Source organism: Penicillium concentricum (genome assembly GCF_028827145.1).
Source record: "Penicillium concentricum strain IBT 3081 chromosome Unknown utg000002l_segment0_segment0, whole genome shotgun sequence".
Taxonomy (NCBI): Eukaryota; Fungi; Ascomycota; class Eurotiomycetes; order Eurotiales; family Aspergillaceae; genus Penicillium; species Penicillium concentricum.
Window position 1 is genome coordinate 5429551 of NW_026622755.1, and position 20164 is coordinate 5449714.

The 20164-nt window shown below is 49.4% G+C and overlaps 9 protein-coding genes across 9 annotated transcripts; 5 read left to right on the forward strand and 4 right to left on the reverse strand.

Annotated features, from left to right (window-relative positions):
* Window positions 1-36: 36 nt before the first annotated feature.
* N7517_005724 (uncharacterized protein) lies at window positions 37-667 on the reverse strand (the record flags this gene model as incomplete). The annotated part of the gene is made up of 2 exons (XM_056723454.1): window positions 37-103; window positions 165-667. 2 exons carry the CDS (start codon window positions 665-667, stop codon window positions 37-39), a joined length of 570 nt encoding a protein of 189 aa, XP_056579704.1.
* Window positions 668-1224: 557 nt separating this feature from the next.
* On the forward strand, window positions 1225-3170 carry N7517_005725 (FGGY-family carbohydrate kinase; the record flags this gene model as incomplete). The annotated part of the gene is made up of 3 exons (XM_056723455.1): window positions 1225-1437; window positions 1492-2052; window positions 2106-3170. The coding sequence occupies 3 exons, from the start codon at window positions 1225-1227 to the stop codon at window positions 3168-3170; spliced, it is 1839 nt and encodes a 612-aa protein (XP_056579705.1).
* Window positions 3171-3519: 349 nt separating this feature from the next.
* N7517_005726 (calcium/hydrogen antiporter) lies at window positions 3520-7137 on the reverse strand (the record flags this gene model as incomplete). Its single annotated transcript, XM_056723456.1, has 5 exons — window positions 3520-3784; window positions 3849-4012; window positions 4076-5038; window positions 5088-6946; window positions 7008-7137. 5 exons carry the CDS (start codon window positions 7135-7137, stop codon window positions 3520-3522), a joined length of 3381 nt encoding a protein of 1126 aa, XP_056579706.1.
* A 726-nt stretch (window positions 7138-7863) lies between these two features.
* N7517_005727 (proteasome regulatory particle base subunit RPT6) lies at window positions 7864-9183 on the forward strand (the record flags this gene model as incomplete). The annotated part of the gene is made up of 3 exons (XM_056723457.1): window positions 7864-8098; window positions 8172-8850; window positions 8925-9183. 3 exons carry the CDS (start codon window positions 7864-7866, stop codon window positions 9181-9183), a joined length of 1173 nt encoding a protein of 390 aa, XP_056579707.1.
* A 973-nt stretch (window positions 9184-10156) lies between these two features.
* N7517_005728 (uncharacterized protein) lies at window positions 10157-12013 on the forward strand (the record flags this gene model as incomplete). Its single annotated transcript, XM_056723458.1, has 4 exons — window positions 10157-11662; window positions 11718-11765; window positions 11815-11907; window positions 11960-12013. The coding sequence occupies 4 exons, from the start codon at window positions 10157-10159 to the stop codon at window positions 12011-12013; spliced, it is 1701 nt and encodes a 566-aa protein (XP_056579708.1).
* Window positions 12014-12481: 468 nt separating this feature from the next.
* On the forward strand, window positions 12482-14776 carry N7517_005729 (putative ubiquitin fusion degradation protein (Ufd1); the record flags this gene model as incomplete). Its single annotated transcript, XM_056723459.1, has 1 exon — window positions 12482-14776. One exon carries the CDS (start codon window positions 12482-12484, stop codon window positions 14774-14776), a length of 2295 nt encoding a protein of 764 aa, XP_056579709.1.
* A 269-nt stretch (window positions 14777-15045) lies between these two features.
* Window positions 15046-16142, reverse strand: N7517_005730 (transporter YIP1; the record flags this gene model as incomplete). Its single annotated transcript, XM_056723460.1, has 2 exons — window positions 15046-15648; window positions 15795-16142. The coding sequence occupies 2 exons, from the start codon at window positions 16140-16142 to the stop codon at window positions 15046-15048; spliced, it is 951 nt and encodes a 316-aa protein (XP_056579710.1).
* A 314-nt stretch (window positions 16143-16456) lies between these two features.
* Window positions 16457-18212, reverse strand: sam50 (SAM complex subunit SAM50; the record flags this gene model as incomplete). The annotated part of the gene is made up of 4 exons (XM_056723461.1): window positions 16457-17661; window positions 17715-17901; window positions 17986-18102; window positions 18180-18212. 4 exons carry the CDS (start codon window positions 18210-18212, stop codon window positions 16457-16459), a joined length of 1542 nt encoding a protein of 513 aa, XP_056579711.1.
* A 231-nt stretch (window positions 18213-18443) lies between these two features.
* Window positions 18444-19412, forward strand: N7517_005732 (ubiquitin-conjugating enzyme E2; the record flags this gene model as incomplete). Its single annotated transcript, XM_056723462.1, has 3 exons — window positions 18444-18470; window positions 18538-18617; window positions 18689-19412. 3 exons carry the CDS (start codon window positions 18444-18446, stop codon window positions 19410-19412), a joined length of 831 nt encoding a protein of 276 aa, XP_056579712.1.
* Window positions 19413-20164: the final 752 nt, after the last annotated feature.

Consider the following 20164-nt stretch of genomic DNA (forward strand, 5'->3'; position numbering starts at 1 on the left):
GTATTATTTCGATGATATGATAAAAAAAATCGTCGATCACTGTCCTTCTCCGCCACCCCCGGACATGCTGATGAAAATGATGATCAATAGAACCCACCAGTACCTAGATTATCAATTAGCACACGCAAAAAAAGAACCCCGATACATGACTGTATGTAACCTACTTCTGGAAAAGAGACTTTTCTTCGGGTTGCTCTGGGTTCTGCCCATCGGGCCCGACAACCACTGGCCTGTTCAGGTGAGGTTGCGTCCCGGGTTCGTTCGAGACGAGGTCAATTTGAGGGCCAGATGTGGAGTCCTGAGCGTTGGTAGACGACGTAGACAGGGAGACAGTGTAGACTTCGTTGGCTGGACCGAGGTGAAGGCGAAATGTTGGTTGCTCACTGGTTAAGGCGGACAACGACACGAGACTGCCGACCCATTGCTTTTTGTTTGTGGGAGTGGAAGTGTAGAGACCAACGCGCAACAGACTATCGCTCTGGTCATCCTTTGGGGGGTGATATGAGACCACGTCGGATTTCAATGAGGCTGGCTCGTAGGAGATGCGCGCGAGGACGGACGGTTGCGACGATCCCAAGGGCCAATACAGGATGTCTGTTGAGAGGGAGGCATTGGCGACAGAGATTAGCAGCGACGCAGCGCTGAGAATGGTTGGTAGGAACCGCATGGCGATAATAATTATAGTCGGAGATGTGTCGAGAAGGAAGTTCGAGCCGATTACACATACCCGTATAAGATGAATACCTTACAGTACAGAGTATTGAGTATACCTATACTTGGATTATTCAAAATGTTCAAAATTTAGAGTAATTCGAATAGATCTTATATATTTACATGCTGTAAAAATATACATATGTTGTAGGTTATGTATACAGAAAACCGGTATACATCATCTATATACATACATCCCTTCTACCTGTCTGGTACATGAAAAGTACATTAACTACCGTAACAAAATGGTGGAGCAGGCAAGTATCGTCAAAGTATTGGGGAAGTGCCCCAAAGGTACCGGCTAGCACTGCTCCGCCAGGCAAATTAAATGTTGTCATACCTTATTCTCTACACAGTTCACTTTCAATTCTCTTGAATACATCTCTCAAATCCCAATTATATATATTAACAGTAAGCATAATCAGCCTATATTATGTGTTTTGTGACTAATCTATGTTTAGTACCAATTTATAGCTTCAAAGTGGTTTCGAATATAAATACAGCTACGGTAACATGGCCTCGCTGCCCTACAGTCGTGCCTCCCACCAGAGCTCCCGGAAAGCATCCAGTGACCCTCGGGAGGATCTGGCAGTTCACCTCGACTACTATATTGGCATTGATGTCGGAACTGGCAGTGCCCGTGCCTGTATCATCGATGACAAAGGTGATATTGTGGGGTTGGCCTCGGAGAATATTGGTCTTTGGCAACCTGAGCACGGTTACTATGTGGGTGAAACTGCAAGCAATTTGGGTGCCAAACCAGTCTTACCTAGCCTCTAGGAACAATCTACCTCCGATATCTGGCGTTGCATTTGTGTCGCTGTTCAGCGCGTTATTAGCCAACACAATGTCAACCCTGACACGGTTCGTGGTATCGGATTTGACGCCACCTGCTCCTTGTCGGTTTTCTCCAATGATACCGACGAGCCGATATCTGTAACTGGCCCGAATTTTGACTCAGACCGCAACGTAATCTTGTGGCTAGATCACCGCCCAGTGGAGGAAGCCGCCAAGATCAATGCTACGAAACACAACCTGCTCCGCTATGTGGGCGGGAAGATGTCCATTGAGATGGAGATTCCCAAGGTTCTTTGGCTCAAGAACCACATGCCCAAGGAGCTCTTCGACAAATGCAAGTTTTATGATCTGGGAGATGCTTTAACGCACATTGCTACGGGCAACGAGAAGCGAAGCTTCTGCAGCGTGGTTTGCAAGCAGGGATACGTGCCTGTTGGCGTCGATGGGAGCATCAAGGGATGGGAGGAAGGTTTCTTGCGTGACATTGGCCTGGGTGATTTGACCGAAGATAACTTCAAGCGCATGGGCGGAGTCGACGGGGTGGTGAGCCTTTCCCTAGTTCACAACGACGCAGTTTACTGACATTTGTCACACAGAATGGTGACTATTTGAGTGCCGGTGAATTGGTTGGCACTCTCTGCGATAAGGCTGCAGCCGAACTAGGTCTGCCGGCTGGTATTGCCATTGGCAGTAGTGTGATCGACGCCTATGCTGGCTGGATTGGTACCGTCGGATCCAAGGTCGATATGGAACTAGGTAAATCCAGCGCAGATGTTCCCAAACTTGATAGATCAGAGGCCTTCTCTCGCCTCGCAGCTGTCGCAGGAACCTCGACATGTCACCTTGCCATGTCACCAGACCCGGTTTTTGTTGACGGTGTCTGGGGACCGTATCGGGACACCATTCTCCCCGGATACTGGATGGCCGAGGGCGGCCAATCTGCCACGGGAGAATTGCTCAAGCATGTGATTGAGACTCACCCGGCATTCAACCAGGCCATTTCGATTGCCGAGTCATCCCATTCCAACATTTACGAATATCTGAATGATCATCTCAAAGAGATGGCATATGGTCAAGGAGCCCCATGTGTATCCTATCTCGGACGCCACTTTTTCTTCTATGGTGATCTATGGGGCAACCGCTCTCCCATCGCCGATCCCAACATGACTGGATCCATCTTTGGCCTCACCAGTGACAAATCTGTGGATGGCCTTGCTATTTACTACTATGCTACCATGGAGTTCATTGCGCTGCAAACTAAGCAGATTGTAGAGACAATGAACAAGGCAGGCCATCGCATCACCTCTGTGTTCATGTCGGGCTCACAATGCCAGAATGACATCCTGGTCAACCTCGTTGCGTCTGCCTGCGGCATGCCTGTGCTGATTCCCGAATACATCCACGCTGCGGTATGTCACGGTGCTGCTATGCTCGGCGCCAAGGCGGCCAGCGCTGATTCTCAAGGCAAAACCACTGATCTGTGGGATATTATGAATCGGATGAGCAAGCGTTGCAAGAAGGTGTTGCCGACAGAGGACAAGAACGAGAAAGCCTTGCTCGGTGTTAAGTATGAGGTCTTCCTGGAACAGTGCTTCAAGCAACAGAAATACCGTGGGATGGTGGATGACGCAGTGGGAGCCTGGAAGTCCACATCCGCCTAATTAACCATCTCCACGACTTTTCTTTTCACCAAAACCAAAAAAAGGACACGGGTAATAGGGTGTTGGCTACAAAGCTACATATTATATTGTTCAGTCATTACCACATAATCAAAAGGAACGAAACCCAGATCACGATTTCAGAATGATAAATGATAACTATTGTAAAATCATGTCTAATGCATTGAGCTATAGAGCTCAAGTCAAGGAAAGCCAAGCCAAGCCACACTGTCCATATAAACGTGAAGCATGTAAACAAAAATCCGAAAACCAAAAAAGCTATCCAACATTAATTCAGACAGGTCAATGAATGCCTTGTGCTGAAAAGCAAGTATCAATATGTGCACTTTGTCTAATAGGCCACCCCGCTTCTTGTTCGGCCGATAGTGTAGAACTTGTCAGAACTACTGCCGCCTATGGCCAGGGTATCAAACCGATCCACGCCCATGCTGTCCATGTTCACATAGCCCGACATATAGAACCCAAGCAGAACGACAAGGTAGGTGAGTACAAGGATGGATCCCTTAAAGTAGTTGCTCTTTCCTTCGCCGTATACATGGGAGAGAAGGAAGACGCACAGGATAACGGTAATCATATCCCACTGGGGGAATATCAAGCTGTTTAAAATATTTCGTTAGTCATGGCATCTTGGATTGAGGACAGAAAAAAAAGTTATCTTACTTGAATGAGTGGCTGACAAGCTCAGACGGGTCCAGCGAGCGGCCATAGAAAGCGCTAAAGAATACTACAGCAGGAACCTGCAATAGACAGACCTGCAATGCGTAGGCAGATCCAATTTCCATAGACAAAGCAATGTTGCCGTTCATGGCAAATGAGATGGCGTTCTGTCGAGTGTGTTAACAATATGAAATGCAAAACCGCCTTGGATAGAGGCTTTGATAACGTACCAGGAATTCCGTCGTGTTTGGCACCAACGCGAAAAGAGTAATGCCGAGGAATTTCTCATCGATATCCACGCTCTCTAGCACAACATCAACTGTGTTGACAAGAATCTCAGCAATCACCGCATAGAGAAGCGTTGCCCCAAGAAGAACGACAGAGCTTTTAACTTTGCTCCAATTGGGTGCATCATGTCCTCCGCTGGCATGGCTGGGCTCCACACGCAAACCGAGATCTTCAAGCTCTTCTGCGGCAGGATTTCGTGATCGCTCTGGAGCAGGATGGCTAGTTTGACGAACAGAAGCTTGATTGTGTTGGACATTGGGCTTGCGACTTCGAGCCACATCCCGAGCAGCCACTGCTGCTGCTGTTGCTGCCACTTCTGTGAACTGGCGTACTAGACGCTCGTTGTCTTCTTTGGCCATACTACGGATAGACTTTGGCACAGGGCAACCATCCTCGCCGCTAGAATTGGGGGGCACCAAGTGTGGGGAATTGCTTTTGAAGTCTGCGGTACCTTCAATTCCAGCCCCTTCCCAATTGCCCGAGCCATTGTCTTCCAAGCCAAAATGCTTCAATGACTGACCTAGAATTCGCTTATACAGTTGAGATTCGCGGATGGAATCTTTAGGGCCAGAAGCAGCACCGGAGGCTTCGGGTTGGCCATTTGAGAACAGCAGGTGTCGTGGTTCGTAGAATGAATCTTGGGCAGACTGGGTGGCATGGCCATGGCCATTCTTCTTTTCTTCTATCTCTGATGACCAGATAAGAGCAGCATGGGTCCTAAGGGTGAACCATAGGCCGATGCAGTATGAGAGGAATAAGAAAACAGCGGCGATCCATGCATATGGTTGTACCGCCTTTTGAAAGAACTGGTCATCGACAGCTGCTGTTTGTGAGAAATAACAGCGACGGCAATCTCGAGCCTCCGGATCGAGGGAACTGATACACGAGTGGCAGTTCAGCTCATGCTATGCACCAGTCAGTTTAGATTCGTTTGAGAAGGAAGATGAAACTTACACTGCCATAGACCTGATAGAAGAGAGTGGGACCAAAAGCAGCAATCACCGCAAACAGCAACATCGTCGCGGTCACACCGGCTGATTTCACATTGAACCGTTGGGTCTTGCGTTTAAGTGCACCAAAGCACATAGACAGACCGGGGAGAAAGAGAATGCCGACAAAGATACTGCCGATGATGCTTCCCTCGACAAGCTGTGCCTTGCCCTCGGTTAAGGCGACACAGTAGAGATATACTTCTACGATAGTTGAGAAGAAAGCATTGATGGCAGCACCCAGGCCCATAGAAGATTGAGCGGAGATCGAGGCAACGGCTTGCCCAATGAAATAGGCCAAGGGAATGATGGAGAGCAGAGCAAGAGGGAAGATTAAGGCCGGATGTGTGACCCAGTTCTGCAAGCCCAAGAATTTACCCAAAACATGGTAATCGAAAATCACAAACACAACCACACCCAGAAGGTTGATCAGGAAGATATTTGTTCCATCGAGCGTGTACTTCCAGTACCTCGTTCCCGCAGCTCTGTAGGTACAAAGAAGGATGGAAGACGAAGACGTGGTTGTGCTTGATCTCGCATATGTGGAATCGGAATGGAAGGACAGTGCTAGAGGATGTCTGCGTAAATGGCTCACCAGTGTTATGGTTATACGGCCCATGGGAATCCAAAAGACCAAAAGCCAGCAGACGAGCGATACCATGAGCATCAGCGGGCCGACTAAGAAGTAGAAGAACACGAAGAACACGACACGACCCAGGGTCCATTCGCCCCGCCCAAAAAGGCGACGCTTAGATTGACCGAGCTGAGAAGAGTCTTCGCGTTGTCCACGCTGGGGCCGCCCGAGCAGGCTGTCTTGCTCACCGGTCGAATCGACGCTGTTCCTTCGTCTACCGACCAGGGACCGATCTCTGCGAGGCCCGAAGAAAAGACGACCATGTTCCAGGTCACCATTCTGCCATTGTTCATATTCGCTGATACTGCGCCCCTCGCCCTCATCTTCTTCGGCATAGTTCTCATCAGTCTCCAAAAGAACGTATGATCCGAATGGGTACAACAGATATCGCGAAAGACCTGAAAATACTCTTCCGTACGCCACAGCACTCGATGAGTAGGAAAAGAAAAAGCATGCAACTGCGGCCAAGAGAGCAAACAGGGCAAGCCACCATCCAAAGAACACAGACCATGATAGGTTGGTCAAAAAAAGCAGGGGACTGACGTAGCCTCCCGGAGATGAGTGAATATCACCCTCGGCTGTCTTCTCTACAGAACGACTCTTCTTGTACAATGCAGGCTTCCAGAGCCTGATACCAAATGGATGTGTTTCGTTGATGGCCTGCTGACGGTCTTTGAGCGTGAAGCTCTCAGCATCGCTGGCTGCGTCTTCATCGTCTTCTATGTCACCCTCCTCGTCGTCCTCACTCTCTCCCCCGCTGCTATGTCCCACCTGTTTCAAAGAAGGGAAATCTTCTTCGAAATCTGGACCTGGTTCAGGCAAGCCTGCTTCGTCTGCGTTGTAACTCTCCGAATCGGCTCTCGCCAAGGGACTGGGACGAACACTAGGACGTCGTCTCAAGGTCGAGCTTTGCGTTCGTAGTGGACGAATCCTGGGAGATTGTTGCGTATTCGCGGCTTGCTTCTTTGTCATATCTTGCTTAACCTCATTGGCATCATCGTCTGTCGAGAACCCTTGCCCCTTGTGGGGGATTTGACGTTTGGAAGACATGCGACGCGATACCGATGGCTTTCGGGGCTTATCAGGGGCAGTGGACGATTGGGTCGTAAATGCGCGAGTCGAACTCTCCTCTTGACCGTCATCACGTAGTTCAGGATTAGTCGCTTCGAGGGAAGATGTATCGAGTGTACCTGCAAATTTTGGATCAGCCCAAACCGTCATTGTTGTAGGTTACACCAAAGGCAAGCTTACCGTACGTCCTCCGCGCGGAGGTAGATGATATAACTTGAGGCACTGGTCCAGAGGTCGGAGTTTCCCTTCCCGCCGCTGCAGATGGCTCCATGGACTTGGGAGAGTCAGGGTTTCCTTTATCACCAGCCATGACCCAGTGATGTGATAAGTACACAGTAAACCTTGGAAATAGAAGAAGCGAGGAAGAGAGAGATTCTCAAAGACACGGGGTCTCCTCTCTCTTTTATGCTGTCTTTTTTGTCCCCAAAGAAAGAGAGAGAGAAAAAAAGTCAAAGCGATAAGACCGAAGGTCCTAGTGACATTATTGAACCAAATAGATCTAGGTGAAACGCAGAAATCGAAAATGTCAATGAAAGTTCCATTAGTTGAAATGCATACAGATCATTGCAGGTCCAGGTAGGACGAAACTCGTGAAAAAGAGTGAAGTCAAAGGGGAGAAATGGCTTGACCGTTGCCTTATGTCCATCGCATTGCAGATGACCCGATCAGCCCAGATTCACCGCCCAATCATATCCACCGCCTGACTCATTCAGTGGGGAGCTGTCATCCATAGAAACCAGTAACTAGTTTGGCTTGTTTTCTTAGTAGCCCGATATTTCAGGCCTTATTTGTCTCTCTTAGTCAGCACTGGGACGGGCACCGGAGCTTCACGTACAGCTGGACTGCTGTGCTCGTCAAACCCCCCCAGCTTCAAATCCTCCGTTTCTGCTTCCAAGCTACATCTCCCCCCCTGACAAATTCCACGATATAACATCCGCTAAGCAGAAAGATTAAGGTCTTTTTTCTTTACTTCATCTGTGTTTTCTGGAAGACACAACCCTTGAGTCTCCATAGCGTCATCACCCCATTCGCCATCATGGCTCTGGACAACTACTATCGCAATAAAATCGAGGGCATGAAGCTTGAGATTATTCAAGGCCAGGCCGTTCTACGACGATTAGAAGCGCAGCGCAATGACTACAACTCGAGAGTCCGTCTACTGCGCGAAGAGCTTGGTTTGTTGCAACAACCCGGCTCCTACGTCGGTGAGGTGGTGAAGGTGATGAGCACCAAGAAGGTTCTGGTGAAGGTACACCCGGAAGGAAAATACGGTAGGCTTCGTCTATTCCAATATGATTTTTGATGACCGGGCTTATGCTAACGCCCCGATTTCCTTGATCGCAGTGGTGGATATCTCTGATGGTGTGGACATTAGCAAACTCGTTGTGGGAAAGCGAGTCGCTCTTCTGTCTGACTCCTACAAGTTGGAGAAGATGTTGCCGTCCTCGGTCGATCCTCTAGTTGCACTCATGATGGTCGAGAAGGTCCCCGACAGCACTTACGACATGATTGGTGGCCTAGACCAGCAAATCAAGGAAATCAAGGAAGTGATCGAGCTTGGTCTCAAGCACCCCGAGCTGTTCGAATCTCTAGGTATCGCACAGCCAAAGGGTGTCTTGCTTTATGGTCCACCCGGAACCGGCAAGACTCTGCTTGCTCGAGCAGCCGCTCACCATACCGACTGTCGATTCATCCGAGTGAGTGGTTCAGAGCTGGTGCAGAAATACATCGGTGAGGGTAGTCGGATGGTGCGTGAGCTTTTCGTCATGGCGCGAGAGCACGCACCAAGTATCATCTTCATGGATGAGATTGACAGCATTGGATCAAGCCGGATAGATTCATCAGGTGGTGGTGACTCGGAGGTGCAACGAACCATGCTGGAGTTGTTGAACCAGTTGGATGGCTTTGAGCCAACGAAGAACATTAAGATTATCATGGCGACAAACCGACTGGATATTCTGGATCCGGCCCTACTTCGGCCTGGGCGAATTGATCGAAAGATCGAATTCCCCCTCCATCGTCAGTCTACACCCCCTGCCAGTCATCTAGGGCTTCTTCTTATCTTTTTGGTTATGCTAACTTTCATTGTTCTTATAGGGTCGAAGCTCGTGCCGACATCTTGCGGATCCACTCTCGATCAATGAACCTGACCCGTGGGATCAACTTGACTAAGATTGCCGAGAAGATGAACGGGTGTTCTGGGGCTGAACTCAAGGGAGTCTGCACAGAGGCAGGCATGTATGCACTCCGCGAGCGTCGGGTTCATGTCACACAAGAAGACTTTGATCTGGCCACCGCCAAGATTCTCAACAAGCATGATGACAAGGAGGTGGCCGTGTCGAAGTTGTGGAAGTAGAGGCCTCTCGAAAGCGGGGGCTTGGGGAACGATCGACGACATTGTATCACTAGTTCTAATCCTACCCTGATAATTCTCCCAAGTGAATGCATAGTTGTGTGACGTCTGCAATCTCTTTAAAGTGATGTGTAGAGAGGTGTAACTATTTGGCAACTTTAGGGGGCTGCCTGCTTGGCCTCGGTGCATACTACATGAAGTAGATCATCTCAGCCTGGATGTGGGATTTGGCAAGACCTGAAAAGTAGATCTACTCCGTGACGTGCCTTTTTTTTCTTTTTCTCAACGAAAAAAAGGGGGCTTGGCAGGCTCAGCTTATCATTCAAATAGGGAGTGTAGTAAAGGCTTGGCATGATGCTGTAGATCAGAGATGTCTCAATGGACCTTGGCGTGGAAATCACCATTGTCTTGGCAGAAACAGTCGGGTAATATAGACTAAACTATTTCTCTCCTTACTTGGACTTACGCGTGACCATATGGTAGATCTTTGGATGCCAAGGTTAAGTGTACCTGCACCCCTACTCCGTACTCCGTATGGAGTACTTCCGTACTCCATACGGATATCCACTTATGGTCACCCCATACTTTGGGAAATCACTTTCAGATCTTTCAAGACTCTCTAATACATAATGTTATATATACTCACATCTTTGAAAATCATGCTATATAGTATATATAGTATAAAATTCTGATTGTACAGGTATTGTATTGTACATAACGTATTGTACATATGTACATATGTACATGTACACTTACACCGACAATCCATTTATGGTTTAAAATGGGGTTATCTCTGTTACTTGATTGCATTATAATATAAATAATATATATGTTGATATATACATTAAAATATAGGTATATGATTTACCAAAAAGGGAATCTTCCACTCTATACTCCGTACTTAGATCCTTATAAAGACGTATATCCCTACTTTTCCCCCTCTCCCCACCTTTTCTCTCTATTTGATTTCTATACCATGCCCGATCTATGGTCTTCTATAGCTTTTGCCATTGACCCTAGAATGGAAGCCATGCCTGCTGTCTTACAATCAACAATCAATCTTCTAGAAAGTGAGCTAGTCAAAGCCCGCGCTGCCCTCCGGGATATCCAACCCAATGCCTCACCCTTTGGATTCCGGGGTGATGAAATCGCTGTAGGTGCGATGACAGCCTACAGACGGGACTTGATCGGCCGTGCCCCCGATTTTTATGGGTCTCGCCGCTTGACGCTAAAGGAACTTGGCCTGGAGCCTGCCGTGCGCGAACTCCCCCGGGTATCAAAGGTGCAATCAATAACACCCGTGTCCCCTCACCAAACGGGACTAGAGGATGTCCTAAGCAACAGCTTGATCCTCGACCAGATGGCACCATACCTATCAGTATCCTCGTTGATGGTATTGAGCTCAACTTCACGCCGCCTACACACCGTGATCACCCAGACTCCATATGTATTCCGGCATCTTGATCTGTCCCACTGCCGGGGCGCAGAACTCTCTACAGTAACACAAGCGAATGACGACTCCCAGACGGACGAGATCTACTCCACCCCATTGAAGCGTATTTTCAAGAGTCTCGAGGGTAGAGGTATACTACAAGATGTGCGCACTCTCATCTTGGACGGGGTGTCAGTGCCGGCTGATCTGGTGGCCGATATCATTTCGACGGACCGCTTTAATGTCAATATCCTGTCTATTCGCGAATGTCGCTATCTGAACGAACGTAAGCTCATGCAGGTCATTCAGCATGCCGTTCGGCCTACACGCCCTGCGGGTACGCCGCGAGTGAAGGGTATCTATCATTTCTCCCCCATACACACGGACCCTCGGCCAGTGGCACGACCCCGATACCGAGATTGGTGGGGAACCCGTGTAGGAACTCCGCGGACACCCAGTCAACCCCCTAACACTGATCAGGAGGATGGGGCCTCGATATCCTCGGTAGAGCAGCAAAACGAGTGGTATAGCGCATCAGGGAAGCTTTTCAAGCACACTCTCGAGGAAGGTTGGGCCGAGGTGCTTAAGAATTGTGAGGGCATCATTGCCTTTGATGTCGCTCTGTGTCGTGGCCCGAGACACGATCCCAAACTATACAGTTCGATCACGGAAGACACCCCAGCTGAGGCTCTGTTGCTCGGACCTGCCGTGGCCACCGTAGCCCTCGGACCCCGTGGATGTGATGGATGCCACAGTTCCCCCGAAGGTCCGGCTATATGGAGCCAGTCCCCAGATATTCAATTTCCGATGCTTAGCCCCCCGCCATTGCACTCATCTAGCGTTGCAGCGGCGAAACGGCCCGAGCTAATTCCAGGCGAGCATCCGGTCCTCATTGCCCGCTGCGCGGACTGCCTCACCAACCGTTGGTGCCATCGGTGCAATAAATGGTTCTGTGGAAACTGTCTACCAAACCCGCAGCGTTTGCGAGCAAGCCTGTCCCCGCATCAGACTGCAGTCCACCCCAGTGCCGCCGAACTGCAAGAACGTGAGGTATGTTGAAATTGAATCTGCCTTACCTTCCATATCACTGATCCTTGTCATGCAGAGATTGGAACGAGGTGTAAGCAAAGACTGCTGGGAATGTGGCCCCACTGTGAGTAAACTCCCTTTGGCTTTAGGATATTCCTTCTAAACCATAGTAGTGTGCTTCCTGTAAGCTGGAATGCCAGCACACATGCCAAGGCTGCCAGGGTGATTATTGTATTCACCACAATGAAGGATGCTCGAAGATACTGGTACGTGTCAAACCATTGAATATAAGGTCCAATATACTAAGCTGTCCCGCAGTGTGACTGGTGCAATACCAGTGCTCGTGGCAGAATGCGTGGCGACTTCTATTAAATGTGATCCAGGCCCAATTTTATATATATTGGTAATCGACAGTTCGCGTGTACATTATGATTTTAAAGCGAAGTAGCGTGGAGGCTTCCAGAATTGAAACTCTTATCTCTTATCGGCTTCTGCAGACCGCAATAGCGGCAATTCTGACAAAACCCTGACTTATTCAGAATTGTATATATTCTAGGATATAATACATATATACAGATGTAGATATATACATATTTTGAAGCGGAAAAACGAGGTTTCCAGAGCTATTATAGCTATTATTCATAATAAATATACCTTAAAGAGATGTAGGAGAAGATCCATTACCCCCATCAGCGGCACAATAGGCGGAGAGAAAAGCGGTGGTTCTAAAAGTATGAGAAATCGACTTTTGTCGCCTTCGCCGCTATTGCAGTCTGTCCCCACCTTGGAATATTCATATTAAAGAATGCATTCTCTCTCTGATCATTATCAATATCCATCATGGCCCAAGATACTTTAGTCTGGTCATCCCAGCTGCTCGTTGCATCGCCAGACCGGGCACCTCGATTAACCGGTGACAAAATCACTCTACCGCAATCTGCGCTCGAGCAGCTGCTAGCCGCCGCTCCGCTTCAAACTGTCCCCGGGAACTCTCGTGTACTTACTGCGTCATTCGATCCTTTCAACCACCATACCTTCGCTGCCGAATCGCGCGCTCGCCAAGAGGTCGAGCAACGTCAGCAGCAACTACCCCACCCATTAATCTTCCGCATTGTCAATCCTCTGAATGGCCGGTTCATCTATGCGGGAATTCGGGAGTTCTCCGCTGAAGAGAATCAAGTCGCACTGAGTACATTACTCAGAGATTCTCTCGATATCAAGGATGAGGAGTTCTTAGGCGAAAATGGCGAACCACAAGACCTGGCGGTGCCCCAGATAGAAAGGGAACCCTCACGGACTGGCCCTACGGTCACAGTACATGCGAAGCAACTACCTAAGGGTACCTATGTTCGTCTACGTCCGCTAGAAGCTGGATATGACCCTGAAGACTGGAAGGCTCTTCTAGAAAGGTACTTACGGGACAACTTTACGACCCTCACGACGGGCGAGCTTCTTACAGTACCGGGTACCCGGAGCGAGTCATTCAGGTTCCTGGTGGATAAGGTGTTTCCCGAAGGCGAAGGAATATGCGTGGTAGATACAGATCTTGAAGTTGACATCGTCGCCTTGTCAGAGGAACAGGCCCGAGAAACGCTACAGAAGAGATTGGAAAAAGCTTCACGCGCACCGGGTACGACTAGTGGCAGTTCGATCGGTGGTATCCTCAGCGTTGGAGAAGATGTCAATGCCCAAGTATTGCCTGGGGAATACGTGGATTATGAGCTTCGAGATTGGAATCGCCAGGATACTATTCAGATTGAGCTCACTACGGACAATCCGGAAGTGAGTCTTTTTGCTAGTCCCTTTTCTACTCGCCAAAGAAGTCGTCCGAGATCAGACATACATGCCTTGGGGGATTTCTCGAGCCAGTCGCCCAAGAAATTCGTTCTTCGGTCCACGAATGTGGTTCTGGAAGACGCCGAGGCTCTCTATATAGCGGTCCACGCGGGTACTGCAGTCAGTGAATCATATGATCCGCCGCAGCAGTCACCACCGCAATACCACCTGCGGATCACACTGAATCCATTGGATTCTTCGGTTAATCATAATGAGACAGAAGAGTCCCACGAGCCTGGCGATGTGCAGTGCAAAAACTGCCAGCAATGGGTTCCTGAACGGACACTAGTTCTCCACGAAAACTTCTGTCTCCGCAATAATATATTATGTCCACAGTGCCAGAATGTCTTCCAAAAGCGGTCTCCAGAGTGGCAAAGCCACTGGCACTGCCTACACGACTCCGGCCATGGCAATGATGCCCCAAGCAAAGAAAAGCACGATACTATCTTCCACCAGACGCACCAATGCACCGACTGTGCTGGGGATTTCGAAGGACTTCCCAGTCTTGCGCAACATCGTACTACAGATTGCCCTGGGAAGTTGATTCTCTGTCAATTCTGCCATCTTCTCGTACCACAGAAAGGCGATTCTGACCCTGATTTCCGCGACCCCGAAGTGATGCTCTCCGGCCTCACTCCACACGAACTGGTGGATGGAGGACGCACCACCGAATGTCATCTGTGTAATAAGATTATCCGGTTACGGGACATGAACACCCATCTTCGTCACCATGACCTGGAGCGCCTTTCTCGACCTGCGCCTTGCATGTGTATGAACAAAAATTGCGGCAGGACATTGAACAAAGCCGGAAATGAGTCTGTTGGCCTGTGCAGTTTCTGTTTCGGACCGCTGTATGTGGACACGTACGATCCAGAGGGTAAAGCACTGCGTCGTCGCATCGAACGCCGGTATCTCTCCCAAATGATGACCGGATGTGGAAAGCCCTGGTGCCAGAATGAATATTGCAAAACGGCAAAGCAGAAAATGGCATCTGACTCCGGTCCTCCAGCCGCGATGAGTGTGGTGGAAATCATGAAGTTAACACGTCCACTTGTCGAAGCTCTCAATACGCAGCCGGATGTGCCTAACACGGCGCCTTTATACCTCTGTGCGGATGAAACAAGTCAACAACGTCGCAACCTCGCAGAGTTGATTGCAGCAGAGAGCACCGAAGGAAATGACAAAGTGTATGATCTACCATGGTGTATTGCAGGAGCTGAAGCCACGGGTGGTGACTTGGAGAAGGCGAGAGAGTGGCTGTCTAAATGGGCACCAACTCAGGGCGCAACGAGTACATGATGCTTCTAGATGGTGATTTGGGCATGACTTGATATGAGAATATAGGGTTGTTTTGCATCAAGGACTACAAAGCTTACAGCTAAGAGGACAGACGAATCTAATAATGCATAATGAATGGTGTATAAACACAGCTGGAATTTCATAATATTCATGATTAACATGCAAAGCCCGGTCTAGAATTAAGACCCTGGACATTGCAGCCACTAGCCTAAAGGACCACCCATGCAGTGCATAGACATAAAACGTGTATCAATCAGAGCCTAACCTTTTCAAGCCGCACCTGTCTTTGCAGCCAGCGAGCCGGTGCCGCGCGAAGAGAAGATACCCATAATTCCAAAAACAACATAGAACAAAGCCAACGGATATGCCACCAGACCCCTCATGCCACTCATGCGCGCAACAGCACAGAACATCCCTGACGAACTGTATGTGCACCAGCCAACAGCGGCAATGGTCAGGAGATAACCAAACATGGTGTCCATGGGAATCATAATACCAATGAGACTGGTAAGCACCAAAGGGAGGAAGCAGTAGCCCAACACGCTAGCGGAGCGTGGGAAGGTCAAAGTAGCAGAGAAATGGCCCGCGGCCGAGGCACCAGACATGGAGGGTTTGTGGTGGGGGTTGTAGTTGGTAGGGTCGGCAGCGTTGGGAGTTGGGACAGTGTCGAGAGCGGGGGACATGAGGCTGAGGATCAGATGCAAAGCAACGGTTCCGAAAACGGCGACACCGTAGATATAGCCGTAAAACACCTTGCCTGAGAGGAGGAGGAAAGTGCCGTACAAGACAATGTAGAGCAGAGCTCCATATAGATCGCTATCGTCCATAAGGTGGTTATCGATAGAGGCGAAAGGATTTAGAACAGTCAGAGTCTAGAGAATGAAGCCATTAGCATCCAACATCGGACATTCATTGTCGACTAGAACAATTAAATTAAACCCGGGGTAAACGACAAGCCACCCGCAAGACCCAGACCTCACGTCCCCTGAAGGCGCTCAATGAAACCAATCCCACTAACCTTGGTCCGGATATGTTCAAAGTTAACACCTAGCTCCTCAAGCAGCGGTGGTTCACCATCATACCCCTCCGTCCCAAATGCAGCCAACCAGCCTGTCCTCAGGCCGCCCTGTTCGCCCATCCGTCCACTGACGCCAGCGGCCTGCGAACCGAAGCCCCCATACCCACTACCGGCAGGGTAAGCCTGCGTGGAGGGATTGGGAGCTCCGCCAAAGCCGGCGCCATAGGATGCCTGTGAGGGGGTTGTGTGACCGGAAACCGAGGAGTAGGACGAGGGGAAGAACTGGAGATTCTGTGGTGCGGAGCCCTGAGGTGTGTAGCCCTGCTGTTGTGGATAGTATTGGGCCATGGCCGCGACAGACGGCGTGAATATCGGAAGATCGCTAGTTTGTGTTCAGATAGAGGACGTGCTTGGAGTTCTTGGGGAATAGCGACTGGCTAAGGTGTGGATTGTTGTAGAGCTTCGAAGCTCCAAATGGCCTCAATAACGTTGGATGACTAAGCATCCAATCGGCCCCAGCGAACTAAACTCAAATGGAGGGCAGATAATGTCTTTCTTTTTTGTATTTAGAATGTTCAACGTTGATTTGGACTTGATTGGAATTGGTACAGCAATGTATAAGTGGTATGGTTGAATCCGCAAGAAATCTAACTTGCCAATGTTTACAGGAAATTGATACCGATGCCCAGTTGGAGCCCTTTGCGGCCTTCTTCGCCCTTCCGCAACACCAGCGGCAAGGAAAAGTTAAGCTCGAAGCGAGCCACAGGGTGGGCATATACAATACCAAAGCCAGCTGCGACACTGGGCAGTCCATTTTGTAGTTCAGAGAGAGTTGAGACCAAGGCATCTTGTACCTCACCATTAGTAGTAGGAGTGGCTTTTTGTGAGGTCTGCAGAGACAGCAAGCGGCCACCATTCAAGAAGGCCTGGAACCGCACAGGCTTCTCAGCGCCAAGTCGGGGAAGCGGGAACAGCAGATTGGCGCTTCCGGCAGCGTACACATCACCGCCCAGTGAATCAACGCCTTCACGAGGACCCAGACCGCAGAGGCGGAATCCTCGGACATCAGTAGGTCCTCCAAGCTGGAAGCGGTCATTGACACGAGAAAGTTGAGGGCGGGGGTTGGACTCCAGTCCAAGAGGGTAGAGAAGGCCGGCACGGAATCCAGTGGTGAGGCTAACGCCACTGTCACCCTTGATTCCTGGGATCGGAATAGGGATGGCACCTTGTGTCTCAATTTCTGACTTCCAGAAAGAGACATCGCCCTTGAGCGGGCCAAATCCGGCGAGCTCGTTGAACGCCTTGGCATAGTAGCCACGAGATGGTAGAAGGGCATTGTCCCGCTGGTCATTAACCCAGCTATGGAAAATGCTGCTCTTCACGCTGTCACCTGCATCTGCGCGGACGGTAGGAGAAGCATTCTCCGCAAGACCAGTAAGCTGTCTCCAGAACCCGGTATATCCAAATTCGTGACGGTGGCCTGACTTGGATATCCATCGGAGCTTGCTCCAGCCACCCTTGAGAACCTCCTCGTGGCTTGCCCAAGACTTCTGGGTGGAGCTTGCAATACCGCCAATTTCTAGGCGGAAATCGGGATCACCCAAGATCGGAGTCTCGAATGCAGCCTGGTAAGCGGACCGTGTCCGGGTACCGAGCGAAGCGTTCAAGTTCAAAGTCTCGGCGCCACCAAAGACATTGCGCCATAGAAGATTGCCGTAAGCTGAGCCCTCGGCATTACCCAAGTCCGTTCCAGTCTTCATCAGCACGCGAGACTTCTCTCGCGTCGCCAGATGGACATCAATGTTGCGCATGCCATTTTGGTCTTGCGACTCATCCAAGTAGACCGAAATAGGTTGGTGGAATAGATCTGAGGCGATGTTAGTAGCCACCCATCGTTATTATTATCCCGTCATCTCATACCGAAACGTCCAAGTTTATCTGCGGTAGCCGACACTTCCCGCAACGCTTCGGACAGTGTATAGGGCCGACCCTTGTTTGCGCTCAAAAGCGGGCTCAAGTTGCGCTCAAGGAAGCTTCGTCGGGTATTAGGGGCACTAGTGACTTGAACAGAGGAGATGGTGCAAGGTAAAGTCGAGTTTTCGTCGATCTAATAGATATCGCGATCAGCCGGGTAACTCCGCAAGTAAATATGATTTGCCTGTCATGCGCTTCTAGGGGTTGAAGATCATACCAATTCAGCAAGTCGATTCTGGGCCTTTTGGTAAATAGCTTGCATGCGCTCATTCACAGCTTGCTGTTGCTCTTCCAACACCTTTGGGTCTGCTCGCTGTTGCAAACGCTCGAAGACCTAGAAGCGAAGATAAGTCAGTAGAGGGTCGACTGAACATTCAGGTAGTTCATAAGCTGCCTGAGATATAAACTAACACTCTCATCTCCTTCGGCAAAAGAGGAAGACATTTTTGCGGCTGCAATGGCCAGAACTTTCAGCCTCCGGGGAACAGATCGGGTTGCGCGAAACCAAGATATGGAACCAACACGTGACCTAACGTGAGCGCCTGATTGCAACCTTTGGACTCCGCAACTTCTTTACTTCTCTCCCTTTCTTTCCTCAGATTTGCTTTCTCAAAACACTTGGGTTGTCTTATTTTGCTTTGCGAAAGTTTCTTGTTTCTGCTCATATCACCGAAGATGGCGACAAAAGCGGCTTTCAAACGGGTAAGTGGCCAGACCTCAAGTCCAATCTGTTATCCGTGGATAGTATCTAACGATACTTACTATATAGCTCACTCGTGAATACCAAAATATCCAAAAAGATCCCACCCCATTTATTGTGACCCATCCATCTGAAACCAATATCCTTGAGTAAGTGATATATATATATATATATATATTCCCTCACATTGCCGCAGAACTCCGAAGCTAACCTACCCTAGGTGGCATTACATCCTCACTGGACCTCCGGGAACTCCTTATGAAAATGGACAGTACTGGGGTACATTGATCTTCCCTCCAGAGTACCCATTCGCTCCTCCCGCCATCCGCATGCATACCCCCAGTGGTCGATTCCAGCCTTCTACTCGACTATGTCTCAGCATTAGTGATTTCCACCCAAAATCTTTCAACCCCGCCTGGGAAGTCTCAACCATTCTCATCGGCCTTCTCTCTTTCATGACCAGTGAAGAGATGACCACGGGAAGTGTTAGTGGTTCGGAAAGTGAGCGCAGAGTACTTGCCGCGCGATCTCGGTGGTGGAACTCGACTGGAGGAGGTTCTCATATCAGCGCCACCGCCGGTGTCACTCGAACTTCCAAGGGTATCAACAATGTTAAGGCCGGAGATGGAGGCTTGAAGTTCCGCACAGAATGGCCTGAACTCGACCAAGAAAACTGGGCTTGGATGAAAGAGCATCGCATCGATTCCGCCACCGGCCAGATTTTACCTGATCCCGATGCACCCGCCAAGTGTTCCCCAGAGACTAGTGCTTTACGTCGACGACCCAACGGTAGTGCTTCTGGAATTGGTTCTGTCGTGGATGGTGGACACGTTGCGAGAGAGGCTGGTCAAGGCTGGGCTAGACGAAACCGAATCTGGATCTGTGTTGCTGTCTTCTTTGGTTATGCACTGATCTCACGACTATTGAGTGATATGCAAGTATGAGATTGAACTAGTTAGAATACCCTTCGTGATGTTTTATCCCTAGGCCTTTTTTTTTTATTTAGCGAAGCATTAGTCAGAGGGGAGTTTCTCAAAATGATTTCCAAATTATATTGTTACACCATTTGAGCACCGGATCACATCCCAGTGAGATTAAAAACTAAATTGGACTGGCCATCCTTTTCTCTTCTAAATCCGCCTCTTATGTATACATTTTGTCGTTTCTCTGATGGATCATCTGCAGCCTTTCACCTTTGGTTCTACCCATCCAGGTCAGTACCTTCTAGTATATATTTTGGGGAACCTGGCTATTTAACTAAATCCTGGCTCTTTTGCACCTTTTTTTTCCTCCACCTTTTGGCTCTATTGAGAGTTTCATACTTTGATATTGCTCTTTCCTATTTGTCTATGAACTCCCCCCCCCCATGTTAGAGTTACAAAGAGAATCCCCCCATTGTCAAGAGCTTGGACTGAAGTACCCGACTAGAACCCAAGGCCAAACCCGCGCTGCTAGATCGGCCTTCGTTTACATTCATCGATCATGACGATGACTTGACCTCCAAGAGGATTAAAGATGTCAATGCACGCAAGGCTATTCGCTCTCATGTTATGCGTGAAGTACGCCGACGCGAGAGACTCGCTGGGTTGAAACGAACATCCAGACATCGTGGGCAATCCAGTTCTTCCAAGGCTACCGTCGATGAATCAGATGAACAAAGACTGGTTTTGAGGGCTTCATCTCAGTCCTCTGCTTC